General features: G+C 43.6%; 1 protein-coding gene across 6 annotated transcripts in view; it reads right to left on the bottom strand.

Moving 5' to 3' along the window:
* MCF2 (MCF.2 cell line derived transforming sequence) overlaps positions 1–14,973 on the bottom strand; it is a 76,682-nt gene that overhangs the window by 8,792 nt on the left and 52,917 nt on the right. For all 6 annotated transcript variants that reach the window (XR_014521723.1, XM_083486240.1, XM_083486238.1 and 3 more), the window contains 9 exons: positions 9,007–9,099; positions 7,866–7,991; positions 7,162–7,383; positions 4,298–4,390; positions 3,551–3,629; positions 2,609–2,672; positions 1,608–1,714; positions 1,078–1,190; positions 200–312 (listed from right to left, as the gene is read on the bottom strand). Coding sequence is in view for 5 of the 6 variants with exons in the window: in XM_083486240.1 (XP_083342366.1) it covers positions 200–312; positions 1,078–1,190; positions 1,608–1,714; positions 2,609–2,672; positions 3,551–3,629; positions 4,298–4,390; positions 7,162–7,383; positions 7,866–7,991; positions 9,007–9,099 (1,010 nt within the window). In the remaining variant the exon portion in view is untranslated. The remainder of the gene's footprint in view (positions 1–199; positions 313–1,077; positions 1,191–1,607; positions 1,715–2,608; positions 2,673–3,550; positions 3,630–4,297; positions 4,391–7,161; positions 7,384–7,865; positions 7,992–9,006; positions 9,100–14,973) is intronic.

Genomic DNA, 14,973 nt, shown 5'->3' on the forward strand with positions numbered 1-14,973 from the left:
CTGCATTAGATACAATTAGATACAAAGTTTGGTCAGTGCTGCATTAGATACAACCAATTAAATTATCATGGGTATCAATGTCCAGAAAGGCCTGAGAGAATAAATGAGTTTTAGCAGGTGCCAGAATGCCATCAATGTCAACACCTGCCTTAATTGTTGCTGCTACTCCTTGCTGAAAAAGAAGATCTGGGGTGCTCACCATTGTCCTTCTCCATCTTCGTGCAATAGTTGAATCACATCCCCATTTTTCACTAGCAAGTCTTCTGAATCGCTCATCTTGCAGTCTGCCAGGGCTTTATATTTTCCTGGGGACTGAGACATCAGGAACAAAGATATGGCTTATTTCCAGAGAGCAGTGCCAGCCTCCCAGGATGCCAAACCTCCCCTTACAAAAAAATAAATAAATAAACACTCTCACACACTCCAAATCTATTTAGAGCAAGGCCACATCTGCACTATGTGTTTAAAGCACTATGGTATCATGACTTCCTGCAAGGAATCCTGGGAACTGTAGTTCATTAAGGGTGCTGAGAGCTCTTAGGAGACCCTTATTTCCTGCAAAAAGGTACAATTTCCCTTGGAAAGAGGGGTTTGTTGTTATTATTCAATAACAGGGAGAAGCAGCAGTACTGGGCCCAATGTCTCATGGTCCACAGAGTAGCTTCAGAAATTTACAGTTCCCAGTAACATACCATTCACCCGAAACGAATCTGGTATGTGTATTCTGCAAAGTTGTGTCAGGTTCTAAATCTGCTATTCAAGTCATTCTTAGATAAATTGTTATAATTCGTGTGCGTATGTGTTAGTGTGTTAGTTGTTGGTTTTTTATAAAAAAAAATCAGTTACAAACGAATTTGATATAAAGGGGAGAAACAACAATAAAAATATCAACCGTAATAACAACAATAGGTTACAGGTACAGAGCCATCACAAAAAAGAGGAAAACATAACAGGAGCAATACCAGTTGTGATTCATGGATGTTGATATTTTTATGGTTAAATCACACCAGGATGTTTTATAGGAAGTGATTCCTATGTGGAAATAAATCAATAAACGGTTCAAACGGTTCAACTAACCAACTGGTTCCCATCTTCTTCTTCCGTGTCAGAGCACGTCAAGAAGTAGTTATGGCTGGACCAATCATCAAGTCCTTCGCAGATTTCCAAAGAATGAGACATTCCTGGCCAAGCTGCATGGGGAGAAAGGGATGCACGGTCATCACTGCTTACAAGGTCACTTGCAGAACATTACTACAAAATCCGGGAGGGAGAATCTCCAGCTCCCATCATCCCAAACCACTGGGCCATGCTGGCTGGGGATGATGGAAGTTAGAGCCCATCAGCACTTGAAGGTTGGGCTTTTTCTGCATGCCTCCTATGGGAGGTGGGTGCAACCAGAAATGGGGCATGCATCGGGGGCAAACACTCGCTTGCTCCCCCCCCCTATGTAGACGTGTGACCAGGGAAAACACACCAACCTAGCTGGAGAATGGACAGGTGTCCCTAGATACATTTGGGGAAGAAGAGATGAGATTTACACAGGCAACACAGAGAAAATTGCACACTTGGGCCAAAGAATGAAGAAGATGCTATCAAGCTGCACATACGCCTGCTTGGCTTGTTCTGCGGTGAGGAAGCCACGCTCTCCAAGGCCACGGGGCTGGTACGCTCAGAATCGTTTTCCTCTGAGCTTACGGAGGCTCTTGGTTGTTTTCTGAAAACACACAGAGTCTGTTTAGAGAAACTGAGGCAACAAGACCGACCAAACTATCCCAGCGATACCAATGTGGCACCCATTCCTAAGCATATGCAGTGGGGGTGTAGGTGCTGATCCCCCCTCCCATTCTGGGTCCTGATGCAGTTCCTCCAAGCTCTCCACCGACTTTGCCAGGTACAATCGAAAGCAGTGGGTGAGAATTGTCTTTTGAGCACTTGAGCACATGATCAAGCTGCTATGAAATAGGTGCACTTCAGTTTTTAGCCCCCTATAAATGATTCATGTGCTTTATAGTATAGATTTATTAACGGCTATGTATTCCATGATATACAATTCAGCTGTTAAGAACTATGCGCACTTCAAATTTTTTAGCCTTTGTGAACTTACGTGTTTGTTTCAATATTTTGAAATTGCAAGCTATCATGTCTGCCTTGGCAGAAATGCAGTCTATAAATCCATCAATAATTTATATACACTTGGTTAGTTTTTGTACCACGCAGTGGCTGCTGGTTATATTATTGCTGGCATGCAATTGCACTGGAATGTTTATTGTATTTGTCATTAATTGATAAGGTTTAATGATTGATAGTTTGTTTTATGATGACTTTAAAATGTTACAATGTTCATACTGAATTATTCAGTTGAAACTGAATTACTATATGCTGGAATTCTGTGTTATGTTTTGAAATTGTGTAGTGTCTGATTGTTAATGTAACGATACACTGATTCACATTTTAGGAGCCACTTGGAGCATATTTATACAGAAAATCTTCAAACAGATTTAAATAATAAATACATAAAAATTTAAGGAGAGAAAGGATTGAACCGGGTGGAGCCCAGCATCTTGATGTGCAGAAATTAGCTATTTTGTCTCAGGCCATGCTGACTTACCCATCACTCAGAGGAGGGGAGAGTTGGATCTGGTCTGTACATGAAGGAGCTTGTAGCTTCTCAACTGTGAATATAATGCAAATATGGATTAGCTTTTTGTCATGTATCAGGCGAATGTTCATAAAATTAGGTGATGGAGACCATCAGGTGCCTAGGTCTGAACTAAAAATCCTGAAGCAGGTAAGTCCTTGGCTTGATGCAGCAGGCAAATGGTTTATGGACCTCCCCTTTTAACTAGCCCTGCATGCTGACCTCATTCTTGGTAAATGTGGGTTCAAATTTAAATTTCTCCAGTGCCACCTATTAATCTCAACCAGGGGTACAATATGTTTTGTGGTCTGAAGGCTGGAGAAAGATAACGCATGATTATAGATAGAAAAAATATTCTATGGATAGAAAACAAATTCTATCTCAATCAGACTTTACCTCAGATTTGCAAAGTGGATCCCCAATGAGTGTTTGGAGATTTTTCCAGAGGGGAAAGCTAAACTGCAAATGTTTTGAAAGAGCAGTTCGTTCTATTTCCCTTTCTTTTAATTTTCAAAATTGTTCTACAGCATAATTCCATCAATGCACCATTTTACAAGTTAAAACAAACCCTATTTAATATTTTGCTTTTGAGGTGCAAGCATTCAGAAGCTGCGTGCCAGAATTTGAATTTCTGACCAGAATTAAACTGGGGCAGAACATACCAGGTATCTGAATCCCGGAATAAATGGAAGTACATGAGTTCTCACAAAACTTTGGTGAGATCTTGCAAGATCTCACTGGAAGTCGGTGCCACACAATGCAGGTGAGAGAGTTGTACTGGTACCAGTGGGGCAGCAGTAGCAGGAGGAGTTTTTCCATTTCTCCTCAAGCGGCAAAACAGGACACACCACCCCTGCTATTCACAACAGGGAAATCCAGAAGGTCCACCCTCCAGCCAATCCTCCAAGGTACCTTTGATGAGTTCCTGCTGCTTAAACAAAACCTTTCTTATTTCATTTAGCCATGCCATCTTCAGCTCAACCGTTTGTGCCTGACAGAAGAAGAGAGAACATTCACTTCTCTGCTACCAGAAGTTAAGAAACATGCCCCTCCCAAAAACAACCAAAGGAAGGTGTGGAAAAAAGAACAGGTGTTGGCAATCCCATAATTTATTCATCTATTTTGATTGTCTGATTACATTTATATACCACCCTTTCTTCCATGGAGCTCAAGGCAGCATGCATAGTTTTCTCCTCCCCATTTCAGCCTCACAACAACCCTGTGAGGTAGGATAGGCTGAGAGATGGTGACTAGCTCAAGGTCAACCAATGAGCTTCATGCAAAAGATGTGAGGAAGACCAGTTAGATCAGATTCTTTTTTTAAAAAAGCTGAGATAAATTCACTAAATTGGCCAGTGGAGATTATGACAGTGCAAATGAAGCCTCCATGGCTGAGGGCAGTATATCATAAGAACATCAGAAGTATTTGGCTACGGAATCAGGCCAAAGGAAGGCCCTTCTAGTCCAGCGTCCTGTTCACACAGTTGCCAATAGGATGCCTATGGTCTGATCCTGCAGGGCACATATGGGTGCAAACAAGAGGCATGAATATGCTGCAGTAACCTACCTGGACATAATTTGAGGGGCAAATGCTTAACCTGGTGGAGCCAATGGTCTGGCTTAAAAAAAAAAGAAAATCCTTACAAAAGCAAAACAAACCTGAACAACATAGACCTCTTCCCGACCGCTGTACCAGATCTCAAACTTCCGATGGTCTCCTTTCACATTTTCAGTGATCCCAACAGCGCTCATCTAAAAATTATAATAATAAAAAAGCACTCATAGTGATTCAGTGATGGACAGACAATCTAAGTGGGCTGCATTATATTTCTGCATGCTTTGACATGGGCCTCCATTGGATGGGAGAGTGCATCTCTTTTACAGAGAGCCAGTGGTGGTGTAGTAGTTAAAGAGTCAGACTAGGACCTGAGAGACCCGGGTTCAAATGCCCCACACAGCCATGAACCTCACCGGGTGACCTTGGTGGGCCAGCCACCTTCTCCTAGCCTAACCCACCTCACAGGGTTGTTGTGAGAGGCTAAAATCAGGCAGAAGAGAGAGCCAAGCACACTACCCTTGAGCTCCTTGAAGGAAAGGTGGGAAATAAAGGTGCAATCAATCAATCAATCAATCAATCGTTAACAGCCTAGTCAGAAACAGAGCCCCTGCCATGGAGGAAGGAGCTCTCAAATATTCTGCACCCTCTTGTGGGGCTCCAACATTTCATGTAGACCCAAACTCAGGGCAGCAGTGATACCATCTTCTCTGACCCCTGAAGCTAACCATGCCCCTCATCTGGTGCCCCTGAAGCCTCTGACTCCATGTCCAGATCACTGCTAGAATTGGGGGTCATGGCATTATTTATTTTTATTTATTTGTTACATTATAGGCCACCTTTAAATTCCAAGGTTCTGAAGATGGTCTTCCCCATTCCATCCTCACAACAGTAAGGTAGTTTAGGTTAGGAGGCTGTGACTGGCCCAAGGTCACCCAGTGTGCTTCACAGCTGAGTGGGGATTCAAACCCTGCTCTCCCAAGTACTAGTCCAATACTCTAACCATTATGCCACACTGGGTCTCTCCACTCACCTTCTGGCCAGCATTATGAACTCCCTTTAAGCAGCTAGTTTACTAGATCTACATCCCCTTAGGGACCCAGGGGGAAGGGGGGTAAGAACCAAGGCAAACCAGTCGTTCCTTATAAATATGAATAAGCTGTTTATAAATAGATGTTCAGTTTACAGTTCCCATTGTTCACCCTTAATAAAACACTCTGTGTTCTGCATGCACAAAGAACAATACTGTCAGGTGGCCTGAGACATTAAACCAATGAGGCCACCTGGCTAAACCTTCTGTTCCTGCCTCTCTGTTTTCTCTTCTTGGCATGGCTATAATCAGCTATGGAAGGCAGCCTCAGGGACACAAGAAGCCGTTTGCCAGTTAAGTTTTGTTTCTGCAAAATTGGTTTCCAGGCACTGCTGAGAAAACAAGCTGTACCACCAGCTTTGGGAGCTGGGGTGCCCTTTTTCTCACAGCTGTGGCCACTCTTGCACAGAAATGGACTCCATGCTCTGGTAACTTCCAGACTGGGCTGTTGCCATGTGCTCTACATGGGCCTGCCCTTTAACGGCAACACAGAATCTTGAATTGGTCCAGAATTCAGCAACCAGATTATCTCACATAAACACCTGCCTTGTTGGCTAGTTCATATCTGGTCCTAATTCAAGGTGCTTGCATTAGTGCAGGGGTCAGCAAACTTTTTTGGGAGGGGGCCAGTTCACTGTTCCCCAGACCTAGTGGTGGGCTGGACTGCACATGCTGGTCCTTTCATCTGCAGAGAACAGGGATCGATCAGGTATAGGAGGGGCAAGATGATCTTTCAGTTCAATTTAGCTTAAGTTACGGTCTTCCACCCTCTTTCTGAAAGCCAACATTTGTATTTTTGTTAACAGTTCAGCTGAAATAATCTTGGAAGATAGGAAGCCTTTTACAGAGTCAGAGCATTGGTCCATCTATCTCAGTATATTGTCTACACAGGCTGGCAGCAACTCTTCTGCGTTTCAGGCAGGAGACTCTCCCAGCCCCACATGGAGATGCCAGTGAATGGAGCTGGGACCTTATGGATGCAAAGCAGGTGCTCCATCACTGTAATTAGCCTTCCCTTGCATGAAGCAGCTTTTACACTCAAAGGAAATGTAAGTAACACCATGATTTTTCCTGGAATTACATATCCCTGAAACGTTCGACTTGTGAGAACAAAGGAAGGACTTGACACAAATGCACACATGCCTGGAGCGTAACAAAAGGCAGTTCACCAGAAAACTGCAAATCTGCAATCAGTGAGAAGAAAATCCATTGTCGCAAATTCTGACAGAACTATCATAGGAGCAGATGGCTGGTTGGGCACCCAAGGCAGAAGCAAGAAGCTGATGAGTATCAAACCAGAATGAGGGTCTTTTAAAAAGAGGCTCAGAATCTGCTTTTATACTGTCAGTTAATGGAATTGTTATGAACTTATTATTATTGATGCAAACTTTCATGCAAACCGCTCTGGGCACTGCCTGACATAAAGTGGTACAGAAGAATCTGAAATAAAGGTAGATAAATAAATAAAACCATTTAGGGGAGCAATACACCTAGACTTTATATATTGTTGTCTGGTTGGGAAAATTTCCTAAATATGTTCCACTTCAGATCAGCAGTGTAGCACCTGTTGGCACTTAAAAAAAATAATTAATGGAACAGGAAGATTAACAATGACATAACAGCATATAATTCTTTCCAATTAATTTAATCTAATTTTGTTCCATGCTAGCCACTTATCCACTTTTTTTGTTTTTGCATTTGAAAAGGGAAGAGAAAGGGAGGGGGAAGGGGGTGGATAATCTAACCCCCCCCCCCCAGGGAAAACAATGTCGCGCTGTGTGTGTGAGAGAGATGCAGTGATGAAGCACTTTGCTAAAAACCGACAACAAATGAAATGCCAAAGGTGGAATGCTGAATCTCCTTGAGGCTCCCACTTACCTTCAGAAAGTGCTTAAAACTGTACGAGGAGCTTTTGTCGTGGCTGTCGCCGTGGTCCTCTCTCTTCTTGCAGAAGACCAGCGCTTTCTCATAGAGGAAGAGGTGCCTTTGCATCGGCTTGAATCTGGCCAGGTCCTTCATTTTTGTGGGACCTTTCCTGTGCCCCGTCCACACACTGAAAGATCCTTGCATCAGCACTTTGCCCAGCTCACCGATGTCTCCCTGGTAAGAACAATTGTATTTTGTTTGCTTGTTTTTAATGCACACAGGGGTTTCTTATCACAAAAGTGACTTACAAAATAAAACAAAGCCTTCCGAAGACCCTTTCAAAGAGCTGCCTTGTCCTAGATTCCAGACTCAGTGGCCTTACTGGGGAGAGAGTGCTATTCAGATAGTAACACAGAGATGGCTGATCCTCTTTAATTATTATTATTATTATTATTATTATTATTATTATTATTATTATTATTATTATTACCCCGCCCATCTGGCTGTGTTTCCCCAGTCACTTTGGGCGGCTTATAGCAGATCTAGATGGAAGTGTACTAAGCCAGTCTTCCTGCATTCGGAGCCCCTTCTGCTCATTCTGCTAAGTGGGGCCTCGACATTTGCCCCCCAAAGTCCTGCCCCGACAGCCCCACTGCATCCCATTCCCACTTAATGGCACGACGGATGCCTTCCCAACCAAAGAAAAGTCTACTTACATCATAGCCAGTTATTGAAATCTGATGCATGGAGTCGTTGACTGACTTGAGCAAATCCAACATGGCGACCAGTGCCTCTTGGAGCTCCTGGACACCTTCACAACTTGTGCTGTATTTCAGCAGCTCCTGAAGAAACATCAAAGTCAGGATTCTGAAAACATCCTGAAGTCAGGATTTTCTTTGCACTCCGGGCCGCTTCACATAGAAATATGTCAAACGTTGCATTGACTGCAATAAGAATGTCAGACGAGCCTGCTTGCTGGATCAGAGCAGTGGCCCATCTAGTCTGGCATCCTGTTCTCATGGTGGCCAACCAGATGCCCTGAGAACAACAGTGCTCTCCTCACTTGTGAAGCTCAACAACTGGTATTCAGAGCCACACACTTCTGACATCGGAGGGGCCACATGTTCACTGTGACTAGTAATCATCAATAGCTGTATCCTCCATGCATCTGCCTAACTGCCGTATTTTTTGCTCCATAAGACACACTTTTTCCCTCCTAAAAAGTAAGGGGAAATGTGTGTGCGTCTTATGGAGTGAATGCAAGCTGCGCAGCTATCACTGAAGCCAGCAGAGCGATAGCTGCGCAGCACCTCTTGTTCTGCTGGGTTCCCAGCGAAGCGTGAGGAGGAACGGAAGGGAGTCCTTATGGAGCCCCTTCCATCCCTTATCCCGCTTCGCTGGGAAGCCAGCAGAGCAAGAGCCACTGCACAGCTATCGCTCTTGCTCTGCTGGCTTCAGCAATGGCTGTGCAGCTTGCTTTGGCTTCTCCAGGAGGTGGGAGACGGGACAGAGGGCAGCCCGTCAGTCCCTTCTCCCATCTCCTGGAAAAGCCAGCAAGAGCTGCTCTATCTTTAAAGAGCCACGCCGAGCTTGCTGGCTTTTCTTGTTTTCCTCCTCTAAAAACTAGGTGCGTCTTATGGTCAGGTGCATCTTATAGAGCGAAAAATACTGTATATTTTAAAGCCATCTAATTTGTTGGCCTTCACTACCTCTTGTGGAAGTGGATCCCAGTGCTTGGAAGTTTAGGAGACTCCCCTCACAGAGCTACAGTTCCCAGAGCTACCATTCTGTGAGGGGGTGCATTCCTGAAAGATGGAAGTGGTGTAGATCCATTATTAGGAACAATGACATGAATACCTTCAGGAGCAGCTGGTATTTTGTTAACCGTTGCACAGGTTTGAGCAGATAGGAATCCAACGCAAGCTTATGCTCCAATTTCCTTTGGCATTCCTGCAACGAAACGGAAAGGCAAAATGTGGCACATTGTGTATGTCATCTTTTAAAATAAAAAAATATTAAATTCAGTACATGATTTTGGACTGGTGTAAAATTTTAACAAGAGGCGTTGAGGTTTATAAATTAAATGATTGGTAGCAATGTAATCTTAGCACCAAAATAGGCAGAGTAAACGATTAAGACTTGGAATTTGCAACAGCAATGATCATAGCAGACAGACTAGCCATTGGAAATCAGTTAAGTCCACTGACATATTGAGATGGTATAAAAACATATCGTATGTTTTTGTTGTTCATATTGTGAAAGAGAAATTAAAGGAAGGGCACCAAAGTTACTGAGAAATGGAGTTTGTTAAATATTGGAATGCAAAACTCAAAGACAATGTCAAGCCTTATATATTTTTGCATTCACATGTATAATTTAACACCCAGTTTAAAATATAATAGTTACCAGGGATGCTCAAGAAGTGTATACAGCACTTTTTAATTGACTTTTGGTTTCAGAATACAGTGATATTCCAAATTTTATCAAATATTTTATATATATATATATATATATATATGCTTTCGTAGATTTTCACGGGTACAGGAATGCAGGTTTTGGTGTCTTCGGGTGTCTTCCCGTGTAAGAGTTGGGGTGTCTAGGCGACGTTTCGACGAGGTCTCACTCGTCATCTTCAGGCTGGTGCTTTCGGCTTCTTGTTACTGGAACAGAGCAGGATCTCAGTGTTTGAGTTCCTATAAATACTGTTGAGGGGGTGTGGTGTATAGCCTCCAACGTTCTGGGCAGAGAGGAAGTTCCCAGGTTAGTGTGCCTTTTCTTCTTTTGTTCCTTAATTACTTGAGGGATATCTTGAGTGATTTCTTGAGTGATATTCTGAGTACCACTTAGGTGGGTCATTAAGTGTGGATTAGTTGCTAAAGCTTTCGTGTCTTGACCTCTTGAGCTTGTGAAGAGTTTTTCTGAGAAGATGGCTGTACTGCACTTAGTTGTGCTCTGGCTTGGCTTCGTGTATAGGGGCGAGCTGTGGTTTTGTGCCCTGTGCCAGCCAGATCTGTGTAGGGATTGCAGGGGGGTGCAGCATCCGGAGGTGCCACTATGGTTTGGCTACTGGATGGTGTCTGTAATTTATCTGTGGAGAGGGTCTGGGTTTGGGTCTGGTGTGGTTGATTGGTGATGGCGTTCTGTGTGCCTCTGGTTCTGGTGTCGGTTTTTGTGGGGAGGGCTAATTTCCAGATGTCTGGCAGGCGGGACGTGTCGTCACGCTTGTTCATGTTGTGAGGGTGTTTCTCTATCTCGATGGCTTCCATGATTATTCTCTTGTGGTGATGTTCCATGTTAAAGAGCAATTTGGAATCTGCAAAATTAATTTCGTGTCCTGTTTCTTTCATGTGTTGGAAAAGAGAGGAAGTTTTTTCTTCTTTTTTGACGGCATTCTTGTGTTCTGCGATACGTGCATTTATTCGTCTGTTTGTTTGTCCAATGTACGTGGCTGGGCAGACTTTGCAGGGTATTTCATAGACCCCTTGGTTTTCCAACTGGATTTTATCTTTGGGGTTTCTGAGGATATTGGCTATTTTTTGGTTGGTGCAAAAGGCTGTTTTGATATTGTGTTTATGGAGGATTTTGCTAATTTTATCTGTAGTGCCCTTGATATAAGGAAGGAGGGCCATGCCATTGTTTTCTTCTGTGTCTTGGTTTTTGGGGGGTGTTTCTTTTTGGATTAGCTTCGTAACCCTGTTTTGCTGGTATCCATTGGCGATTAACACATTTGAGAGATTCTGTAACTCAGTTGTCAAGTGGTCTTTGTCAGCCAGGCGTTTGGTTCTGGAGATGAGAGTCTTGGCTACGGAGTTTATTTGTGCAGGGTGGTGGTGTGATTGTGCATGTAAGTAGCGGTTGGTGTGTGTTTTTTTCCGGTAGATAGTGTGTCCTAGGGAGCCATCAGGTTTTTTGTAGATTAGGACGTCAAGGAAGGGAAGTTGGTTGTTGGCTTCTATTTCCATAGTGAATTGTATTTTGGGGTGTAGGCTGTTGAGATGTGTGAGGAAGCTATCTAGTTTTTCTTTCCCGTGTGGCCAAATTACAAAGGTGTCGTCAACATATCTGAGCCAAAGTTTGGGTTTGTGTTCTGACTTGTCTAAAGCATTGGTTTCAAAGTGTTCCATGTACAAATTTGCGATGACCGGTGAGAGGGGTGATCCCATAGGTGCTCCTTCTATCTGTTTGTATCTTTGTCCATTGTGGATGAAGTACGTGTTGGTTAGGCAGTGGTTGGTCAGGTCCAGGATGTATTCGGGGGGATTGTATTTGTTTTGAATGGCTGTCAAGGCTTCATTGATGGGCACTTGTGTGAAGAGAGATACAACATCGAAGCTCACAAGTAGGTCATCGGGATGTAGGTTTTGCTTCTTTATTGTTTCTATGAACTGGAAGGAGTTAGTAACGTGTGAAGCGATGGATTCTGCATAGGGCTGAAGTTGCTTAGCGAGAAATTTAGCGAGATTTTGTAGAGGTGAGCCTATGGAGCTGACTATTGGTCTGAGTGGTGTTCCTTCTTTGTGTATCTTGGGGAGACCGTAGAGTTTGGGGCATCTGGATGATTTTTCTCTGGGGATGATTCTTAGCTGGATTTCTTCACTGATAGGAGAGGCTTTTATTTTGGATTTGGTGGTTTTTTCCAGATAGGTGGTGGGATCTGTTTTTATAGGTTGGTAGGTAGGGTCTTGGAGTAGATTTGATAGTTTTGCTTGGTAGTCCGATGTGTTCATCACAACAGTGGCATTACCTTTGTCTGCTGGGAGAATGATTATGTTGTTGTCTTTCCTCAGGTTGGTGAGTGCTTTCTGTTCTTCTTTGTGTAAATTGCTTCTGGGTGGTTTGCTGGAGCAGAGGATGTTGGTGACTTCAAGTCTGATTTTATTGGCTTCATCTGGGTTGATTTTGGTTAGGCTAGCTTCGACTCCGCATATGATGTTTTCCGTGGGGATGCGTCTCGGGGCGACTGCAAAGTTGAAACCTTTGGAGAGTACTTTGGTTTCAGTTGAGGTGAGGATCCTGTCTGATATGTTATGTACTGTTTGTTTCATGGGTTGTTGTGGAGGGTGGCTGGGCTTCTGGCGTTTCTCTAGTTTGTGGAGTTTGTTGGTGTGTCTGTCTGTCTTATGTGAGGTCTCAGTTTCAGCTCTCCAGACGGCTAGTTGTTTGCATTTGTCCCAGAGTGCAGGGTGGATTTTGTTACAGAGTTTGAGGTGAAGAGTGAGCAGATCTTTGTTGGTTTGGTTTAGTAGGTATCTTTTCTTATGTATTTCGTTTCTGATTAGGGATAGTTCAGTTCGTTTCAGGATCCTTTCGGTAGCTGGGGTTTTAGAGTGGAATTTAAGTTGGAAGCATGTGGGAATTAAGTTGTTGTCTCGGCAGTTGCGTAGGAACAAGAGATCACATAAGATGGTGGCTCTTCGGATTTCTAGTTTCTCGTAGGTTCTTGTCAGCTGGAAGGTTTCCTCCCCGTAGAGGTGAGATATTTGCTTTCGTAGATTTTCACGGGTACAGGAATGCAGGTTTTGGTGTCTTCGGGTGTCTTCCCGTGTAAGAGTTGGGGTGTCTAGGCGACGTTTCGACGAGGTCTCACTCGTCATCTTCAGGCTGGTGCTTTCGGCTTCTTGTTACTGGAACAGAGCAGGATCTCAGTGTTTGAGTTCCTATAAATACTGTTGAGGGGGTGTGGTGTATAGCCTCCAACGTTCTGGGCAGAGAGGAAGTTCCCAGGTTAGTGTGCCTTTTCTTCTTTTGAAACCAATGCTTTAGACAAGTCAGAACACAAACCCAAACTTTGGCTCAGATATGTTGACGACACCTTTGTAATTTGGCCACACGGGAAAGAAAAACTAGATAGCTTCCTCACACATCTCAACAGCCTACACCCCAAAATACAATTCACTATGGAAATAGAAGCCAACAACCAACTTCCCTTCCTTGACGTCCTAATCTACAAAAAACCTGATGGCTCCCTAGGACACACTATCTACCGGAAAAAAACACACACCAACCGCTACTTACATGCACAATCACACCACCACCCTGCACAAATAAACTCCGTAGCCAAGACTCTCATCTCCAGAACCAAACGCCTGGCTGACAAAGACCACTTGACAACTGAGTTACAGAATCTCTCAAATGTGTTAATCGCCAATGGATACCAGCAAAACAGGGTTACGAAGCTAATCCAAAAGGAAACACCCCCCAAAAACCAAGACACAGAAGAAAACAATGGCATGGCCCTCCTTCCTTATATCAAGGGCACTACAGATAAAATTAGCAAAATCCTCCATAAACACAATATCAAAACAGCCTTTTGCACCAACCAAAAAATAGCCAATATCCTCAGAAACCCCAAAGATAAAATCCAGTTGGAAAACCAAGGGGTCTATGAAATACCCTGCAAAGTCTGCCCAGCCACGTACATTGGACAAACAAACAGACGAATAAATGCACGTATCGCAGAACACAAGAATGCCGTCAAAAAAGAAGAAAAAACTTCCTCTCTTTTCCAACACATGAAAGAAACAGGACACGAAATTAATTTTGCAGATTCCAAATTGCTCTTTAACATGGAACATCACCACAAGAGAATAATCATGGAAGCCATCGAGATAGAGAAACACCCTCACAACATGAACAAGCGTGACGACACGTCCCGCCTGCCAGACATCTGGAAATTAGCCCTCCCCACAAAAACCGACACCAGAACCAGAGGCACACAGAACGCCATCACCAATCAACCACACCAGACCCAAACCCAGACCCTCTCCACAGATAAATTACAGACACCATCCAGTAGCCAAACCATAGTGGCACCTCCGGATGCTGCACCCCCCTGCAATCCCTACACAGATCTGGCTGGCACAGGGCACAAAACCACAGCTCGCCCCTATACACGAAGCCAAGCCAGAGCACAACTAAGTGCAGTACAGCCATCTTCTCAGAAAAACTCTTCACAAGCTCAAGAGGTCAAGACACGAAAGCTTTAGCAACTAATCCACACTTAATGACCCACCTAAGTGGTACTCAGAATATCACTCAAGAAATCACTCAAGATATCCCTCAAGTAATTAAGGAACAAAAGAAGAAAAGGCACACTAACCTGGGAACTTCCTCTCTGCCCAGAACGTTGGAGGCTATACACCACACCCCCTCAACAGTATTTATAGGAACTCAAACACTGAGATCCTGCTCTGTTCCAGTAACAAGAAGCCGAAAGCACCAGCCTGAAGATGACGAGTGAGACCTCGTCGAAACGTCGCCTAGACACCCCAACTCTTACACGGGAAGACACCCGAAGACACCAAAACCTGCATATATATATATATATATATATATATATATATATATATATATGGTAATGATTTGATTACTCTTAAGATTTGCATTTTTTAATGTTTACAAAAGTTAACACTAAGTTTTTTTGCAGAAGCTAATCTGGATGACTGCTGAACATACAGGTCATTGGGAGGGGCCCAATGCTGCTTCCTCAGCCCCTGGAGAGCTATCACAAGGCCCAGTAGATGACAGTAGGCTAAAGAGGCAAAATCTGAAGCTTGTACAAAGCAGCTGATGAATAAATTTGTTTCTAGCTGTATTTTCAGATAATTTCTTAATCCACGTGCCAGGATCTCATTAATAGGCTGCCTGCAATCTTCTATGTCCTCCAAATGCGCCTCTCACAATCAGCATTGTGGAAATGATGCAAAACTAGAGCTATCAAAATGAATGAGCAAAAATTTTAGAAGTTGTTGCCCAGTTTGGGATACAGATATATTTCCGGTTTGTCGAAGCAAGTCCCCTCAGTAGCGCTGGGCTGAGATATTA

Source organism: Podarcis liolepis (genome assembly GCF_965112155.1).
Source record: "Podarcis liolepis genome assembly, chromosome: Z".
Classification (NCBI taxonomy): Eukaryota; Metazoa; Chordata; class Lepidosauria; order Squamata; family Lacertidae; genus Podarcis; species Podarcis liolepis.